The 14,552-nt window shown below is 52.6% G+C and overlaps 1 protein-coding gene across 3 annotated transcripts in view; it reads left to right on the top strand.

The window, feature by feature from the left end:
- RNF213 (ring finger protein 213) overlaps positions 1–14,552 on the top strand; it is a 3,248,263-nt gene that overhangs the window by 1,694,648 nt on the left and 1,539,063 nt on the right. For all 3 annotated transcript variants that reach the window (XM_069655189.1, XM_069655190.1, XM_069655188.1), the window contains exons 24-25: positions 5,782–6,994; positions 7,218–7,411. In XM_069655189.1, the coding sequence (XP_069511290.1) occupies positions 5,782–6,994; positions 7,218–7,411 (1,407 nt within the window). The remainder of the gene's footprint in view (positions 1–5,781; positions 6,995–7,217; positions 7,412–14,552) is intronic.

Raw genomic sequence — 14,552 nt, 5'->3', positions numbered from 1 at the left:
GCCTCAGCCTCAGAAGAGGAACTGATCGAGGTCTTAAGCCACGGCCTAGGCGTGGAACAAGACCAGCCCGTCGGAATGGGCCCCGACGCAGGTGACGACGACGACATCGTCGAGGATACCGACGGGGCCCCTGCTCGCCCGTCGGATTCCCCTCTGCCAGCGCCGCAAGACAACTCAGCGGCCATTTTGTTGGCTATACAGTCCTTATGCTCCGAGATAAGGACGAGACTACCGTTACCGACGGAGGAACCTCTCCCGTCGGGGGATCCAGAACCGGGACCTTCTGGTGTTCCCCCTACCAAGAAAAGAAGGATTCATCCACCGCCTCCTTTTCAACCGTCGCGCCCCGTCCAGCCCTCCTCCCCGTCCACCCGAGGGGATGATACGGGGACTGACACGGCAGCGACGGGTACGGACGACGAGGCATACGACGAGGATTTTCCGTCGTCGCCTCCCACCAGGGCTTCTCCGCCCGACGAGATTGGATCGTTCCACTCAATGATCGCCAGGGCATCCGAGCTTTTCCAACTCTGCCCTGAGGAGAAGAAAAAGGAAGGCTTCCTTTACCAACGGCGCGAGACCAAGAGGAAGACGGTCCTCGCAGTGCCTCTGTTGGACGACATTTGGGATGAGGGCCTTTCCCTCCTCAAGAACCCTTCCACGACGCCAGCGAAAAGAGACCGGTACGAGAAAAAGTACCGGGTCCCGGACTCGGCCCCCCTATGCCTCCGGGCGCAGCCTACCCCGGACTCCGTCGTCTCCGCGGCAGCCAGGAAGAAAGCGGGGGGGGGTGCGGCCTCCACGTCGACTTCCCCGCCGGACGGCGAGGGAAAGAAATTGGATGCCATGGGACGCAGAGTCATCTCGTCGGCGGCGACGACGATTAAAGCGGCCAACGCCTTGGCTATCGTGGCCCGCTACGACAGGGAACTCTGGTACAAGATAGCTCCCCTGCTGGATTTTCTGCCGGACGACAAGAGGGCGGAGGCCCTTGAGATCCTGCAGGAAGGTGAGGTGGCCTCGGACCACGCCATCACCGTGGCGACGGACATCGCCGACACTGGGTTCCGCCAGATGGGCAACGGCGTTTGCCTTCGACGTCGCGGATGGCTCAAGGCTACGGACTTTCAGCAGGACGTCCAGACCAGGGTCCTGGACATGCCCTTCGACGGGAACAACCTGTTTGGGAAGACAGTGGACGATTCCCTTCAGGCCATCAAGGCGGATACTGAGACGGCCCGGGCCCTTGGAGTACTGCAGCAACGGCGGACGCCCTTTCGGAGCGGCGGAGGCAAGGGCGCCTCCAAAGGTTCCGGCGGCGGTTTCGCTTCCTACCGTCAAGCGGCCCGCTCGTCGTCGCAAGAGGCCTACAGAGGACGAGGCAAGTCTGGCGGACCCCGCCGTCGTCGCCAAGGAGGCCAAGGCGGCAAGGCCGCGTCCAAGCAGGATTGAACCGGCCGTGGGGTCGGGCCCCCACCGAAGCACCCCGGTGGGAGGCCGGCTGGCGGGCTTCGTCAGCGTGTGGGAGTCCATCTCCACCGACCGTTGGGTGCTGGACGCCCTGGCCCGGGGCCACGCGCTCGAGTTTCAAAGAAGGTGCCCGCGCGTCCCCCCCGTGGCCAGGAAGGAACTTCACGTCCCTCAACTTCTCCTGGAGGTAAAGGCGATGCTCAGAAAGGGCGCCATCGAACTCGTCCCAAAGAGGCTTCGGGGCTCCGGAGTCTACTCGCGTTACTTCCTCGTGAAGAAGAAGACGGGAGGATGGCGCCCCATCCTGGACCTGCGACGCCTGAACAAGTTCATCAAGGCGCAGAAGTTCCGGATGGTCACCCTCCAGCACGTCCTGGGTCAGCTGGAGGAAGGAGACTTCCTATCGTCGTTGGATTTGGAGGATGCCTACTTCCACATTCCCATCCTAAAGGGGCACCGAAAATTCCTCAGATTCGTGGTCCAAGGGCGTCATTACCAGTTCAAAGCCCTTCCCTTCGGACTGCGGTCGGCACCCAGGGTTTTCACCAAGTGCCTCGCACCGGTGGCGGCGCAGCTGCGCCGCGAGGGGATTCACGTCTACCCCTACCTGGACGACTGGCTCATCCGCGCCAGACGAGGGAGCTCGCCGTGGTCCACACGGCAAGGACCGTCCAACTCCTCACGGACCTGGGATTCTCCGTGAACTACGCCAAATCCCACCTGGTGCCCGCGCAAGTCGCACTGTTTCTGGGAGCGAGGCTCGACACAGTGTCCCTTCTGGCCTCCCCGTCGGAGGAGAGGACCAGGACCATCCTGGGCAAGGTGCAACGGATGTTGGTGGCCGACGCGGCCAAGGTGAGGTCCATCAAGTCCCTCCTCGGGATGATGTCTTCCTGCATCTACCTCATTCCCATGTGCAGGCTCCGGATGCGCCCGTTGCAAGAGTTCCTGGATGCGCGCTGGATCCAGACGACGGGCAGCTTCGAGGAAAGGATCAAGCTCGACGAGAGTTTCCGACGAGCGATACGGTGGTGGGGCACCCGCGCGCATCTGACGGCGGGCATGGACTTCCAGACCCCAGCCCACCAGGTGACTGTGACCACGGATGCCTCCCTAGAAGGGTGGGGAGCGCACACCGAAAATCTGCACGCAAGGGGACTCTGGCTCCCGACGGAGAAGTCCCTGCATATCAACGTCCTGGAGCTCCGTGCAGTGTTTTGGGCCCTCAGGTCCTTCCTTCCGTCCCTCAAGGGCAAGGTGGTGAGGATCTTCACCGACAACACCACCACCATGTTTTACATCAGGAAACAGGGCGGAACCAGGTCCCCAGCGCTGTCCAAGGAGGCGCAGGACCTGTGGCATTGGGCCGTCGCCCAAGGGATTCTTCTGGTGCCGTTTCATCTGGCAGGGATAAAAAACACCATCGCCGACTCACTCAGCAGGGAGCTGCGCTCGTGCCACGAGTGGGAACTACGGCAGGATCTGGTGGATCGCCTCTTCCGACGGTGGGGCACACCCCAGATCGACCTGTTCGCGACGGCGACGAACACCAAGTGCCGGAGGTTCGCCAGCAGGTTTCCCCAGACGAGGAGCATGGGCGATGCTTTCTCGTTCCCCTGGGAGGGCCTGTTCCTCTACGCGTTCCCTCCCTTGCCTCTGCTAATCCGGCTCGTCAACCAGCTCAAGAGGTCACGGTGCAGGATGATCCTCGTCGCACCTGCGTGGCCGAGGCAGATATGGTTCCCGGACCTTCTGGACTTGTCGGCGTCCCCGCCAATCAAGCTGCCGGCGGACGCGGATCTACTCTCCAGGGAAGGAGGCGCCATCCTCCACCACGACCCGAAGTCGCTGAACTTGCAGGCCTGGCTCCTGCAGCGCTAGAGTTTGGAGGATACGACATACCGGCCGATTGCAGAGAGGTTCTTGCAAAGGCCAGGGCGTCCTCGACTCTTAAATGCTACGGACACAAATGGAAGAGGTTTTCTGTCTGGTGCCACGCACAGAAGATTAACCCTCTACGGATTACGGCTCCCCAAGTGCTGCCGTACCTGCTGACGCTGGCCAAAGCTGGTCTGGCGCACGCGTCCATCAAGATTCATCTTGCTGCGATCTCCCGATACACCAGAACCACGGGCCGGACGTCCTTGTGGTCTCATCGTCTGGTGAAAGAGTTCATGAAGGGACTGTTCAGATCGTTCCCGCCGGTGAAGGCTCCGGCCCCGGCGTGGGAGCTCAACGTGGTGCTGACCAAACTCATGGGACCTCCGTTCGAGCCTCTGCACTCGGCCCCGTTGAAGTTTCTATCGTGGAAAACAGCTTTTCTCGTGGCCATCACCTCCGCACGACGAGTGGGAGAGATCCAGGCCCTTTCCTGCAAGGCCCCGTACTTGACTTTCTACGACACGAGGGTAGTGCTCAGGACGCACCCCTCCTTCATGCCCAAGGTACCGTCGGACTTTCATCTCAACGAACCCTTGGTGTTACCTGTGTTCTTCCCGTCGCCTTCGTCGCCGGCTGAGAGGACTTTGCACTCGCTGGATGTAGCTAGAGCGCTGAAGTTCTACGTGGACCGCACGAAAGGTTTTCGGAAGACGTCACAACTCTTTGTGAACTTTGGACCTGTCAATCAGGGGAAGGCTCTCTCGAAGGCTTCCATCTCCAGATGGCTCTCCGGCTGTATCATGTACTGTCACCGGTTGGCAAACCGACCGCTGCCTGGCCGTCCGAGAGCCCATTCCACCAGAGCGATCGCAGCTACCACGGCGTTCCTATCTGGTGTGCCCCTGCTGGACATATGCAGGGCTGCTACGTGGAGGTCGACGCACACCTTCACGAAATTCTACTGCGTCGACCGGGATTCCAGGGAGGAGTCCAGGGTCGGCCAAGCAGTGCTGCGCAACCTGTTCGCCTGAGGTGAGCCTGGTGAGGAGGTAAGATGCTTAATGTTGAGTTGATGTGATGCTTAATGTTGAGCCTTTGCCACCTCCCGTGGTTGTGCATGTGTGTACTGCTATGTATTCTTTATTCATGAGCATGTGAATCCATGCCAGACCCCATGCTGGAGAAGGAACAAGTTACTTACCTGTAACTGTTGTTCTCCAGCATGGGTCTGGCATGGATTCACATGCGAACCCTCCCGCCTACCCCTCTGCGGCTCTTCACTTGGTCATACTGCCACTTCACGTGCTTCCAAATCTGAAGATGGCTGCCAGAGGCGGTGCTTAGGTAGAGGGCAGTCATTGGCTGTGGTCAGTATGACGCAGAGACCAGTGATTGGTTATTACTACGAAAGACAGATCAGAAACGAAACTGATACTGGTTTTTTCTTTACCGAGGATTCCCAGCCTGACGACGGGGAATATTCATGAGCATGTGAATCCATGCCAGACCCATGCTGGAGAACAACAGTTACAGGTAAGTAACTTGTTCCTTAGCTGCCACCAGCATACTACCTGAACCCTATCGCCCTAGGGCAAACATGGGGTGCCTGAAAAGCACCACTGGGACTGGGGTTTCTTATGGGCAGCCCAAAACTATATACCTTAATTATAGAAAAAAGGATGTAGTGGGATGGAGCCTTCAGCAGAAGTTCCTCTGACAGCAAAAATAAATAAAAAACCCAAGAAAATAAAGGGCGAAAAAGAGAGTAAAATGAGACTGCAAAATTCCAAACATGGAATTCTGCCCTAGCAGTCACATTCCTTGATAGTTTGTCAATTTCCCTGTTCACCGCAAAAGGTTGGCTTCTCAGCATTTTCCCCCATTGTTGATTCTAAAAATCCATCTTATCAATGACCCCAAAGAAAATAGCCGGATCACAGTGCTGAAAAACACCAGGTAGTTGTTTCTCTGAAATAGAAATTGGTGACTATTGTGTAAATGGCACAGGCTGCAGTGCAACTAAATCTAAAATATATAGCTGCCACCAGTCTGCAACTCTGTTACTTTTTGTGAGGAAAGTCACTCGGCGACAAAATGTGTGTTTTTTTTTTTTTTTTTTTTTTTTTTTTTACAGTGCCCCTGTCCAGATAACTATTTGGGTTGCTAAAGGCAGCACATCAGTGGTGATCGGCAGTCTTCACTGGGACTTTTCAACAAGCCTCCTTGTCTACATAAATGTATTCAGTACACCAAAAATCAAACAAAAAGACTAGGGGTGGGGGGTACCCAGGGTAGCCAAGAAGGATTTGCTGACCTAACTGTGATTGTTTCTGGCAATTTCTTCTTATGCATAGACTATAAACTGAATTGTCTCTAGTAGAATGGACCTACAGTGTCTAGGTGTTAATGTTTGTTTTTATCCCCCTTTAGGTCCATTCTGATGTCCACAGACTCGCTGTGTCCTTTATTGATCTGCATTCTGCTGGGAACGCGCTGTTCAGGAAATGGGAAGCTAAGCTGTACTGTTCCTCTGAAAGTGACATTGCCATCAAGATGGATTTCAATCTGCCTGCTATTGGAAAGATTGATATCCGAGGGAAGCTTACAGAGTTGCTCCCCATCATCTGCAAGAGGATGGAATTCTTCCTGGATCGATGGAAGTATTTCATGGAGAAGAAGCGTACTGAGCACTATTACCTGAACTATTATACTGCTGAGCAGCTTTTCTACCTGTGCCAGCAGTTTGAGCTGCCGGACATCAGTAAAGAGGCCTTGATGATGCTCTCATTCATACAGCCCGGTTGTACCAAGTATGACGTTATGCAGTTGGTGTTAGAACGGAAAGGACTTTCATTAAGAAATAGAATTCCAGACTTCTCCGTCTCACAAGGCAAACAGGATCCAGAAAGAGGAAAAGCACACTCTTCTCTTGGCAAACAAGTTTCAGAGCTTAAAATGTCATTGGAAAAGGAGGGTAGTATATCAAAAAAACTGGATTTGATCTGGGACTGTTACATGGCCTGCATGAGCACCTTAGTCCCTGGATGCTTAGATATAGAGACACTTGGACGCAGTCTCTCTCTTTTGGTAGTAAAAGCAAAGTGTATAAATCGTACACTTCCTCCAAGTTTACTGACCTGTCGTCCGAACCTCATTCTCTGCCCCCCTGCTGAGATCTTAACTTCAGCGCTAGCAATCTATGCGCATAGCCCGGACAAGGGCCTACCCACCTATGACGAGGTGCTCCTGTGCACTGCAGGAACCACGTACGAGCAGGTAGAACTGTTTCTTAGGCGGTGCCTCACACCGGGCTGCCTTGGGCAGAAGATTTACACGGCTCTGTTTGCAGATGAGCTGAGTTACGATGTTGGTTACAGAGCAGAGCAGTTATTCCAAAAGCTTCAGTCTGAAGCTGTGCTCGAATACCGGTTGGTTCTCCTTTGCAATTCCCAGAAGGAGCACAGCTATATCCCCTCTGTTTTCAGCCAGTACAAAGTACATGTGGTTCCCCAGCAGTCAGCCGAGAAGGTTCAGGAATATCTCTGCAAGCATTTTACTGTTGCCAGCAAGATACCATCAGCAGCAGCTATGTTCAAAAATCGATCATGTGTTGGTATTGTAACTTCAAATAGAGCAGGAGTGGGTAAGTTGAAAAATAAATTGTATGATGTAAAGTAGGATAATCGAAGACACTGCATGCCAATGTGCACAGGAAAACATACTCCTTTCAGAATTTCCCAATCATTCTTTTTCATCCTGCTTTTCAACCATTGGACCCCTGATGCCATTTTGTGGAACAAATGTTGTGCAATTGCTATACAGTTTCATTCACTTTTTCTTTTCCATTTTCTTGTGATCGGTTTCAGGAAAATCTCTCTATGTTAAAAGGCTGCATAAGAAGCTTATCCAGATACATCCAGATCATATTCCATTATTGAAAACCATTCGAATGATTGATGCTTCGGTGGATGAAAGCAAAGTTCTCCGATCTCTCCTGCCATTCCTGAGTTCTGAGAACGAGAAAAGACCGATAATATTCCACTTTGACATTACCTCCTCGGTATGTATATTGATCCAATCAAACAAGTTGCTACAGCTTAATTGGGGGCACAAAAAGTTGCAAGCACCAGTCATGTGAATAAAGATTTTCCATAATAACTTACTAGAAAGTCTTAATTCTATTAAAGACACGGAGGTGAGCATTATGCTTCTCTTTCTTTTATACAACAATAAAGAAAAAGCTCAGCAGCAAGATATTTGTGCACCCAAATGTGCCATGAGTAATGTGCATAAAACAGGTGCACTAAATATATAATAAGCATAGTAATATAACAGTAACATCATAACATAAAACTAAGAGTCTCTGAAGGAACTGCCTTTCCCAGGGAGCTTAGCTCCAGTTCATTTAGAGGCCACCAACATGTAACCTAGTCCACCAATAGTAGTCCAGATCCCTTCCATAAACAGTCCTAAACATGATGTCACTTCCTCTTTCCAGGTTGCGAACTTGGCTGTCCATAGTAGAAGATAACTGTAGCCAACTTGTAGAAGAACCTGTGTCGGGCCGTGATCAGGCAGCCTTGTCTGTAGGCGCTGTCAAAGAAAAAGGGAAAAATTAGTTTCCTGTATATGACAACCCTAGATCCCTTATCAGGGTGGGAGAGAAATTCATGGAGTTATTCTGATAGAATACATATAAATACCCAAACATTAATATTTGCATTAAGTCTTTAATCAACATAACATGCTGTTATTTTCTCGCCGGGTGGAATAATGCTCGCCTCCGTGTCTTTAATAGAATTAAGACTTTCTAGTAAGTTTTTTTAGAAAATCTTTATTCTATGTCAAGACCGGAGGCTCACATTATGCTTGTTTAAAGCTTACTCACCAGGGGGCGTGGCCAGCACGCATGGCGTAAGGAAGCAGCTCCGTTAAGCTCCTGTCGGTGATCCTACATTTGATCCTGTTGTAGCGGATAAATATACAGATTCCTGTACCTGAATGCAGTAACTGCAAGCAGAACCCTTTTCCCTTCACCTGGTGTGTTGCCCGGAAAAAATCGGACCCGGAGAACCGCCGCCGCGCCCGCTTCAAGAGGAGCCCCTGCGCCCCACAAAATGGCGCCGCCAGCTTAGACGCTCTCCCAGAGGCGTCGGATCGAGGGAACGCAGCCCCGCGCCGGAGCCGCACAGCGCCCGCAACACCGCACAGCCCGAGAACGGCCCCCGCCCAGCCCGGCTGCAGAGGACTGCGTTCGCAACGCAGCGGCCCACCATCCACGGCGGACCGCCCCCAGACTGCCAGGAACGAGGGCTGAGGGGAGCCCCACAGCCAAGGCGGTGCACAACGACCCGCTGCCCAAGCCCCGTGTGAGGCGCACCATCAAGCTTGCAGTGCGCAGGACTCCGAGTGCCGTACCAGATCGGAACACCGTTGGAGAGGCGGCGAGAGAACGGAGCAGATTTAGCAGGTACCTGACACCTCCACTGCCTTCGCATGATCGCCGGTCTAACTCCCACGCACCCGGCCAGATAGCCTGGGCCCTGCTCACGCCGCCCAGGCTGCGAGCATCAGCCCCGCTGCGGGGGGGGCAGCTGCAGACAGCCACTACTGTCGCATAGGCCCAGGGCCCAACCCATCTGATGCCCCCCAAGCACCCGCCGCAATCGGAGAGGGGACCCCCCTCCACCACCACGCACTGAGAACCCCACCAAGCAGTGCCGGCCTGGACCTGCAACTCCTAGGGCCCAGGACACGCTAAACAGTAAACACACAGGCCGCGGCTGACTGCCCCACTACGCACCATAAAGCGCAAGAAGCTCTTCTACACGCAGAGCCGCCCAACGGAATTGGACAGGACCACTCGGGGGCTGGGCGCTGGACCACCCTGAGACACTGGGCAGCACGGGGTGAGAAGTCGGGGGGGAGGAGTGGACTGCGCGAGGCGGGTTGCTCCCACCAAACCCCAGAAAGTGCCTTTGTCCCCCAGGCCCGAACCAGGCAACGCATAGCCAGGCCTGCCGACACGCCACAGAACAACATCGGATTCACAACCATACAGATATGCAACAACTATACGCACGCATAGGACCGAATAGGCAGTGCAACCGCTTATAGTCAGTGACCTAGAGATCCCCTACCTCAGAGAAAGCTGCCGCTGTCATTGCAACCAGCGCAAATAATTATCCCCGCAAAACGGAAACGGGCTGGAGGAACAGCCCGGAGTTAAGGGATGTCACCCCCCAAAAATAAGCCAAGAGTCGTAACAATGGACTCCTACACCACGGTTAGGCCCAAACAGCAACAGGAAGCGGGGGCTGCAGATGATCCTACGGCCAAAGAAGAAGATCCCACGAACATGCAATTACTGCAGGCTGTAGCAGCACTCCGCACGTCCATTGAAACTAGAGTGGATGAAGTTAAATCGGATATACAGCTGATGAGACAGGACGCCCGCAATCTCACTGAAAGGGTGACCACGGCGGAGATAACACTGCAGGACAATGTTGACAGCACAAAAGAACTTAAATCTAAGGTCCAGGACCTTGAACTGCAGGTAGCGCGGCTGGAGGCAAGGTCAGAAGATGCAGAGGGACGCGCCCGTCGCTGCAACATTCGAATTTTGGGGGTCCCAGAAGATATGGAGGGCAATGATCCAACTGAATTTATTGAGACAATGATATTGCAAGAAATTGGGGCAGGCAAACTGACCCAAGGTTTTTCAATAGAACGGGCCCACAGGTCATTGCAGAAAAGGCCTCCCCCTGGCTCACGCCCGCGCCCGATAATAGCGAAAGTTCACAATTTTCGGGACAGAGAAACAATATTGAGATTCTCGAGAGAAGGCGGAGAAATTACGAAACAAGACGCCAAAATGGTCATCTACCCAGACTATACCCCAACGGTGCAGCGGGCAAGGAACTCATTTGTGCCGGTGAAAGCAAGGCTGCGCAAGCTGAACCTCAAGTACATGCTGATCTATCCATCGCGCCTTAAAGTACTATATAAGGGGAAAGCAATCTTCCTAGAGACTCCAGCAGCGGCAAACATGTGGCTCGAGGACAACAACCTGGCGGATGATAAGGATGGAAAGGAGAAAGAGGTCACAGGTCACTGAATACCCCGAGCAATAAGGAAAGGAGCAAGGATTACATATCTAATGAATGGACCATCGGACTACATTGAGATCTACAATATCACGAAAAGCTACATCTGGCAGGAGCGCACTGACCCACAAGTGCGACGACGAAGCTGACACACCCCTCCGGCACATGTGTAGGCCGACTGCCTACACACTACCCGCACCGGGAGGCCTGGAAAGGCCCGGAAGGCTCGGGTGCCCCTGAGCGTTGCAGGTTTGAGGCAACTGCTGGGGGCAGTATAAAGTTGAAAGGTTTGTTAATTTCATTCACCAGAATGAAAGTTGTTACTGTTAATAAGTCTCCAGGCGACACTAATGGGGGAGGAACTAGGGAACAGAAGATGGAGGGGGTCTGGGCCCTGGTCAAAATATCAACCAACCACAAGACAGTTGGCACAGGCCCGTGGGCGAGTTGGGAGGTGAAGCAGGTGAACAATGAAACCCATATTGCACCATTATGGCCACGACCACAATCAAAATAATGACATGGAATGTGAGGGGCCTGAGCACATACCTCCGCAGGAACAGAATTAAAACCTACCTATATAGAAAAGGGGTGATGATAGCATTGCTACAGGAGACCCACTGTACAGTAGACTCTATGAACAAACTCCAAATGCATTGGGGAGGGCAGGGATTCGGCACCACCTACTCTAAGTACGCAAGGGGAGTCTACATCTGGGTCCACCCACAGCTCCCGCTCCGGGTGGCCAAATCCGAGATAGACGCGGAAGGCAGATTTGTAATAATATGGGGATTCATCGAGCAGGAAGCAGTATGCATTATGAATACATATTTCCCTAATACCAACACACCGACATACCTGAACTCACTGTACCCCAAGGTGGCACAATGCAGAAATGACCTTTTCATATGGGGAGGAGATTTTAATTGTGTGCATGACCCGGTGCTGGACAGGTCCATACCCCAACGGAAAGGCCCATCAGCGGCTACAACAGCTCTGTCTGCTATGCTGGATAGCCTGGCGCGAGAAACACCCAGAGACCCGAGGATACTCTTATTACTCGTCCCCACATAATCTACATACGAGATTGGATTATATCCTCATAGGTAAGGAACACATGTCCCGGGTGGAGGGGGCACAATACTTGGGAAGGACTATCTCTGATCACTCCCCGCTCCTAGTGTCATGGAGTCACAGGGGACCCAGACCCCCGATTCCCATGTGGAAAATGCCAACGGGAGCCCTGACGGACCCAGCCTTCAAGGAGGAATTACGGGACTCAATTGATGCCTACCTAGAGGTTAACATGGGCAGCGTAGAACACATGAGCACAGTGTGGGAGGCTCTGAAAGTAGTGACCAGGGGCGAAATCATTGCAAAGGCCGGGGGTATCAGGAAACAGCTCAAGGGCGAACTGGACCAAGTGGAACAGGAGATTAGAGAGCTGGAGGCTACCCCAGCGAGCACCTAACAGGGGGAGGCGGAACTTATGAAGTTGAGGGAGAGGAACATAAATGCTTGGAACAGACTAGAAAAGTTTGATTATACTGCTAAAACAAATAGAACGCACACGGAAGCGGACAAGCCGGGCAGGCTACTGGCCTGGCTCTGCCGGAAGGAGCACCCCAGACACACCACCACTTCACTACGAGATGAAGAGGGGAACATGCACTATACACAGCAGAGCATAAACGATACATTTACGCGCTATTATGCACAGCTATACTCTCATGAGGTATTAGTCCCCCAGGAACAGCTGACAGAAACACTGGAGGAGATAGGACTCCCTAGGTTGTCCCCTGAACAAACTGACACCCTGGAAGCAGAAATCACACTAGAGGATATCACAGAAGCCATCAGATCCTTGGCCACATGTAAGGCGCCTGGAACTGACAGGCTATCCACAGAATTTTATAAGACATACGAGTCCTCCTTGACCCCCCTGCTACATGCAGTCTACCAAGAGGCATACGAAGAAGGAATACTACCCGAAAGCATGAGGGAAACACTACTGGTTCCGATCCTTAAACCCAACAAACCGGCAGACCAGTGTGACTCGTATCGCCCACTCGCGATGCTTAACTACGATGCTAAAATATTAACAACGATTTTGGCAAAGCGACTGTCCAGAATAATAGGAGACATAGTACATACTGATCAGTGCGGCTTTATACCAGGGCGCAACACATCCATGAATTTACGCAGGCTACAACACATTATAGCACAAACAAATAACACAGGGGACTCGTACGCGCTGCTGTCACTAGACGCAGTCAAAGCGTTTGACTCCATCTATTGGGAGTGGCTGTCCGCGGTGCTCAGGGAGTTTGGCTTTGGTCCTGGGTTCATTAGATGGATTAACATCCTATACGCCAGGCCCAGAGCAAGGGTGAAAACTGGTAAGCATGTGTCGGAGGCCTGGAACATATATAGAGGGACCAGACAGGGGTGTCCACTATCCCCAATGCTTTACATTTTAGGACTGGAACCTATAGCCATATTCTTTAGAAAACAGTTCTTTGACGCAGGTATTAGTCTGGGAGGAGTGGACCACGTTATTTCGCTCTATGCTGATGACGTCCTTATATATGTCAGGGACCCACACCTCAACGTGCCAACCATGTTAGAAGTATTGGACAACTATTCCAAGGTCTCAGGGATACGCTTTAGCAAGCTGAAGTCCTGCCTATTCCCCCTAGCAGCACTAAAAGATGTGGGAGTAGAGGCGCTCCCCGAAGTGGGCATCAAGTGGCAGACCACATCATTCCGATACCTCGGATTACACATAATGCATACCCCTGAGCTAATGCACGAGCACAACACAAAGGCAGCGCTTCCAGCTTTGCGCAAATCAATGAACTTCTGGGCGAAACTCCCCCTGTCAATGATGGGCAGGGCGTCGATAATTAAAATGATAGTCCTCTCGCGATTCCTCTATGGGTTCCAAAATGTACACTATTACATCCACAAACCCTTCTTCCGACTACTCGAGACCATAGTGCGAGAGTTCTTATGGGGAAAGGGCAGACACAGAATAGCGCTATCATTGCTAACCCTCCCATATGGACAGAGCGGAATTCAACTCCCAAGACTGGAGAGATACTACCTAGTGGCACAGCTTAGTTTTGCGGCCAAATGGCTGGACGATGAGCCCACATCGGAAACGCCGTTGCTGCAAGCCATGATACCTAGGTTTCACATGAGGGAGCTGATCTGGGCGCCGTCTAAGTTACTGGGAACCATACCCTTTCTGGCTGACCTTGGAAGAAAAATCTGGCGCAGAGCAAAAACGCTATCCCACTTGCGAAACCCCTACGCCCCAGAGGTACCACTGCTCACAGACCTATGCATAACCACCTCAGACCTGAAACAAACCAGGCTATGGGAAAGGGAGGGCATTTACACCTGGGGAGACCTGTATGGTGAGGGCTCCTTTAAAGAGTTCACCTCATTACGGGAGAATGTAGGCATCCACACCGGCCAATTCCTATGGTACCAGAGGATTCGCACTATAGCTAGACGTAAATGGGAAACATGGCCAGAAGAACCAGAAACAGACCCTTTCCTAACACTGATGTATAACCTAGGAGAGGGCTGCAGACCCATATCCCAGATATATAGCCACCTGAACGACATACCCAACCCGAGAAGTATGGAACTGAAAAACAAATGGGAGGTGGACACAGGCGGAGAAATGACAGATGAGGAGTGGAGCAGAGCCCTTATGTTCCCCAAAGAGGTATCTAGGAACCATAGGTTCAGACAGATCCAGCTAAATATACTATACAGAACTTACCTGACCCCATGCCGAATAGCTAAATTCAATCAGCAAACACAACTAACCTGCATCTGGTGCAGGGGGGAAAGAGCGGACCTGATCCATATGCTATGGGAATGCCCCAAAACTGGGTCTCTGTGGGGTAAGGTGAGACAGACATGCGAGAAAGCAGGTTTGAACAAATACAAATGGACGCCAGAGGAGTGCCTCCTAGGAACCTACCCCAGATCTGCCAAGCTTAAGCATGCGATAAAACTCATGGACATAGCATGCATACTGGCCAAAAGAACTATCGCAATGGCCTGGAAGAAACCTGC

The sequence above is a fragment of the Ambystoma mexicanum genome, chromosome 3q (genome assembly GCF_040938575.1).
Source record: "Ambystoma mexicanum isolate Mex_15411 chromosome 3q, UKY_AmexF1_1, whole genome shotgun sequence".
In the NCBI taxonomy this organism is placed as follows: Eukaryota; Metazoa; Chordata; class Amphibia; order Caudata; family Ambystomatidae; genus Ambystoma; species Ambystoma mexicanum.
This window is presented reverse-complemented; position numbering and strand designations above follow the sequence as displayed.